Source organism: Monopterus albus, unplaced genomic scaffold (genome assembly GCF_001952655.1).
Source record: "Monopterus albus unplaced genomic scaffold, M_albus_1.0 scaffold553.1, whole genome shotgun sequence".
Classification (NCBI taxonomy): Eukaryota; Metazoa; Chordata; class Actinopteri; order Synbranchiformes; family Synbranchidae; genus Monopterus; species Monopterus albus.
Window position 1 is genome coordinate 46,958 of NW_018128433.1, and position 5,617 is coordinate 52,574.

The 5,617-nt window shown below is 41.9% G+C and overlaps 1 protein-coding gene across 1 annotated transcript; it reads left to right on the forward strand.

Annotated features, from left to right (window-relative positions):
• Positions 1 to 1,495: 1,495 nt before the first annotated feature.
• LOC109953139 (extracellular calcium-sensing receptor-like) lies at positions 1,496 to 5,510 on the forward strand (the record flags this gene model as incomplete). Its single annotated transcript, XM_020588549.1, has 5 exons — positions 1,496 to 1,756; positions 1,902 to 2,696; positions 2,864 to 3,091; positions 3,438 to 3,561; positions 5,302 to 5,510. Coding segments are annotated over exons 1-5 (1,617 nt in total), but the record flags the coding sequence as incomplete, so codon positions are not given.
• Positions 5,511 to 5,617: the final 107 nt, after the last annotated feature.

Below are 5,617 nucleotides of genomic sequence, written 5' to 3' on the forward strand. Positions count from 1 at the left end.
GAGACCTATCCCCGACCCGAAGGCGCAGGGAAGCGACCCTCTCGTTCACCGGGGTAAACTCCAACACATGGCGGCTAAGCTGGGGAGCAATGAGCAAGCCCATACCAGCCCGCCGCCTCTCACCGCGGGCAACTCCAGAGTAGTAGAGAGTCCAGCCTCTCTCAAGGAGTAAGGTTCCAGAGCCCGAGCTGTGCGTGGAGGTGAGCCCGACTATATCTAGCCGGTACCTCTCAACCTCCTGCACAAGCTCAGGCTCCTTCCCCACCAGCGAGGTGACATTCCATGTCCCCAGGGCTAGTCTCCGTGTCCAGAGATCGGGCCGTCGGGGCCCCTGCCTTCGACTGCTGCCCAATCCACTATGCACCGGCCCCTTACGGATCCTCCTGCAGGTGGTGAGCCCACAGGAGGACGTCCCCACGTCACTCGTTCGGGCTAAGCCTGGCCGGGCCCCGTGGGGGGAGGCCCGGCCACCAGGCGCTCGCATTCGAGCCCCAACCCCGGGCCTGGCTCCAGGGTGGGGCCCCGGCTGCGCCATGCCGGGCTACGTCACGGGACTCGATCTTAGTCTGATCATAAGGGGCTTTTGAATCGCTCTTAGTCTGACCCGTCACCCAGGACCTGTTTACCTTGGGAGACCCTACCAGGGACATATAGCCCCCGACACCCCCGACAACATAGCTTCTAGGATCACTCGGGTACTCAAACCCCTCCACCACAATAAGGTGGCGGTTCAAGGAGGGGAAATTGCTTTACTGTAATGTAAATAATACTTAATTAAATTAAGAAATTAAAAGGGGCTGATTTGCAACATAATTTAATATTCTTGTCTGATAACACGCTAAATATGTTTAAAATAGGCTGGAGCATCAAACACTTTTTTCAGTTAAAATACCTCCTTACTCTCCTCCCACATTATAGGTCAACTGAGATTAAACAGTAACCCTTTATTTTTACTTATGTGAATTCAAAATGTATAAATACCAGTGCAATCTTCATACATATAATGCCACCCAGTGGTTTAGTTCTCTCAGACACTATGACGTCCACACAGAGGTGGACAGAGCAGGGCTGGGCAGTTTTACAGCTGTTGTTGGTGGTGTCTTTCTCTCAGGCTGAGGAGCTGGTCTGTCAGCAGAGAGGGGATCCTGAGAACTCCCAACTATCAAAAGATGGGGACATTGTATTGGGGGGCATCTTTGGTTTCCACAGTGGCTGGAAACTCAGACAGAATACCTACATGCACAAACCACCACCAGTGGAATGCACCAGGTATTTATATTTCAAATGTCTAAGAGAAAGTAAATACATTTATGAAACTTAGTATGAAAACTACAATTACATTATTTAATTTATCATTTTTTAATATTTTGTTGTAGTGATGTGATAAATTATTTTCACTTACAGTTGTTTCTGTTTCAAGTACTACTATTAGTACAACGATTTAAAACTGTCTGCATCAAGTTTGAATTTCAGAGCATTCCAGTATGCCCAGGCTATGATTTTTGCCATTCAGGAGATTAATAATAGTACAGACCTACTACCTGACATCTCTTTGGGCTATAAGATGTATGATAATTGTGAGTCTATGACCAGAAGTGAGAAAATTGCACTTGCCTTGGCTAATGATAATGAAGTTGTTTCTGCACCCATTGAGGCACCATGTATTAGACCTGCACAAGCGCAAGCCATTATAGGAGGGTCCTCTTCTCAGTGCATGGCTATAGCTACTGTCATTGGACCCTTTAATATCCCACTGGTGGGTAAATTTAATAAATATGTAACTATAGTTATTACTATGATGAATGATCTGCAGTCATTCCAGCTGCTCAGAGAAAATGTAAGTGGGTGATTATTCTATATTCTACATTTTTATCTTGGGAGGTCTTTTTTTTTTCTTGTAGATCAGTCACTTTGCCACCTGTGCTTGTCTCAGTGACAAAACCAAATACCCATCCTTCCTCAGAACAATACCCAGTGACGAATATCAGAGTAGAGCCCTGGCCCAGATGGTCAAGCACTTTGGTTGGACTTGGGTTGGAGCTATTAGAAGCAATATTGATTATGGCAATAATGGCATGGCTATATTCACAGAGACTGCACAGCAGCTGGGCATCTGTTTTGAGTATTCTGTGTCTTTCTATAGAACTGATTCATCAGAAAAAATAGAAAAGATAATTGACATTATCAAGGCTTCCACCTCCAAGGTGATTGTAGCTTTTCTCTCACCCCTGGATTTGTATGTGCTATTACATGCATTGTCTCAACACAACTTGACTGGGTACCAGTGGGTAGGAAGTGAAGCATGGATCCGTGATTCCCAAACTGCAGAAAAGGATACACATCACATTCTGGATGGTGCCATTGGCCTGTTCATCCCTAAAGCACATGTCAGTGGGATGAGAGAGTTCATATTAGACGTGAAGCCATTAAATTCATCTGGTAATGAATTGTTTACAGAGTTCTGGGAGACTTTGTTTAACTGTAAGTTCAAACTGTCAAATTCATCAGCAGAGAATCAGAGAGAATGTACTGGACATGAAGATCTGACTGGAGTGCAAAACAGCTTCACTGATATGTCATTCATGCCTATATTTAACAGTGTCTATAAAGGAGTGTATGCTGTGGCACATGCACTTCATAGTATTCTTGGCTGCAATAAAACATGTAACTACAATGAACAGGTAGAACCACTCACGGTGAGTTCAACATTAAATAATTCATGAGTTACTTTTATATTAAGTAAAAAAGGAAATAAAAATAAATACACTGAAAAGTAAAACTGAAAATATAAATTGGTGCAGTCCATCATGCTGTTCACCCAGCAATATTTGCCATAAGTAACAAAATGAATACCTGTTCTAAGCTTTTCCAGAACATAAGAAAAGTTCATTTCAAAACCATGGAAGGAGATGAGGTTTACTTTAATGAGAATGGAGACCCAGCAGCAAAGTATGAAATTATAAACTGGCAGCCAACAGAAAATGGCATTGTGGACTTTGTCACAGTTGGTCTTTATGATGCATCTTTAACTGCAGACAAACAGTTGAGTCTGCAACTTAAGTCTGTTATTTGGGTAGAGAATTCAAAACAGGTAAGCTACCATGTGATCTCTGTAGTTAATAAATACTACTACTAATAATCCTAATTGTATTTTTGTTACTGTATCATGCAGCTGCCTGTGTCAATTTTCAAAACTGAACTGACAAACTACCATGTCAACACTGTTATCAATTATTATTAGTGTTAATTAAAAATAGGTAAACTACCATGTCATCACTGTACTTTTTAATTACATTAATAATCATCCTAAATGTGTTATATTTACTTTCACAATTTCAGGCTATAATTACTCAAATGTAATAATAAAGCTTTGCAAAGCCAAAGTCTCTTAAAGTCAGTGTCCAAACATTTTTCTCAGAGAAGTTCTGTCCATACAGGTGCCTATGTCAGTTTGCAGTGAAAAATGTCCCCCAGGAACTCGCAAGGTTCTCCAGAAAGGAAAACCTGTCTGCTGCTATGACTGTATCAGATGTGCAGAGGGAGAAATAAGCAACATGTCAGGTCTAGTAAAATTCATTGTACGGTTTTGCACTTGCATGCTAGAGGTTTCTCTGTAACTTTGTCCATCCAAATTCTATCAATTCAAGAGCAGCACAAAGTACAGCCAAGAAGTCTGTGTTGGCAGACACTGACAGAGAGGACTAACATTGTAAAAAAAAAATGAAAATGGACATGGTCATCCCAGTGTCTTTTGCTTTTTTCTGCCAGTCTTTACAGGATCAAACACATGGGTTTTGTAATCTTTACCCACAGGTACAACAGCTGGTATTAATCCTGTCACCAGCGCAAGTTGGTACAGCTTGTTGGATGTTTTTTGTGGGTGTAACACAACTGTAGTTGAGGACAGGCACTGTGGTGCATTTAAAGATTACAGAGTGTCATAAAACAACTGCACCTCAAACTTTTCTCTGACACAAATGTTGAACTTTGAAATGTTGATAGTAAAAATTCACAGCTCGGTGTACTGTATAGTCTGGAGTAGGGCTGGACGATAAATCATTTTGTGTCTGTGATTTAGATCCCTGTGCATTCTCAGTCTCATGTGACAATGAATCTGCCATGTTTGTATTAGCAGGGAGATTCCTTGCATCAGACCAAGCATTCCCTTTTCCTTGCTAAGCTGCGTTAATCAATAGCGGGAATGCGTTACATCATGCAATGAGCTGTAGACAGGAAGAGAAGTCCGATTCAAAAACAATATCAATATGTTTGATGTGATGAAAAATATTCTGTGACATCCTGCAACTTTTTTCCACAGGTTAAGCTGCCTGCCCTATACACCTAGTGCAGAATAGCAATTGAGGCAGAAATAAATCACTTTGTGGCTATTTGTTGCTGTTATTTCTTAATGCAACTTAGCGAAGGAAAGGTACCGCTTAGTTTGATGCAAGGGATCTCCCTGCTAATGTTATGTCTTACTGGAGGAGTAGTACCCAATATATGGAACACACAAGCCAGGGAAAGGTTCAAATAGAATTTTAAAGTAGAAAGTAATACAGGACAAGAAACTAAAGTAAAAAAATACAGGGGCTACACCTTCTCCCATCTACTAAGTTTATAGAATCAACTGACCGACCAATCAATCAATCTTTACAAAAAAGTACATCATTCACACAAACCCTACTTACACTCATCACATAATTATTAGACATTGTTTAGCTGTCTCCTATTTCACCATTACACGTCACTGAAACAAAGCTTTGAATGACTGAACCCATTTTCAAGACAAATGATGAAGTTGTTCAGTACTGGTTCATTGCTTCAGTTGCACATCACTAGTACAAAGTGGTGAACGGAGACTGAGAAAGTACACGAACTGGCAGGGTGTGAAGAATGGAGATAGCAAGCAGAATGGCTGCGGGGAAAGAGGAGAATATATACACAAGAGAGCAAAGGATAATGAGGGACAGGTGAACACTGAGTGGTGATTGCAGAACATAGTAAAGCTGGGGCAGGTGAGGTGATACAAGACAAGAAATCTAACTATAACAGCTAATGCAAACAGCAGAATCATTGTCATGTGAGACAAAGGTCACACAAGGAATTAAGTCATGCTCATAAAAGGATTTATCGTGCAGCCCTAGTCTGGAGTCAGTTAGGCAGAAGATGCAAGTCAGGTCTTCAGTCTATTTATGTGTAACTCAAGTTTAAGAAGTCTGCCTTGTATGCACAGAAAAAAGCAACATAGAAAAAAAGTAGACTGATGTGCCAGTCTAACAGTTGCTTTAATATCTTTTTCAGATTCTATCACATGTGAGCGATGCCACCCTGAGTCCTGGTCCAATGACAGAAGAGATGCCTGTGTAAAGAAGCAGGCAGAGTTCCTATCTTATAAAGAAATTATGGGAGTACTGCTCACTGCAGCGGCCTTATTTGGAACATGCATGACTGCTGTTGTGGCAGCCATTTTCTTCAGATACAGGACAACTCCTATTGTCAGGGCCAACAACTCTGAGCTGAGCTTCCTGCTGCTCTTCTCCTTGACTCTGTGTTTCCTGTGTTCTCTGACCTTCATCGGCCGGCCCTCTGAGTGGTCCTGCATGCTGCGACACACAGC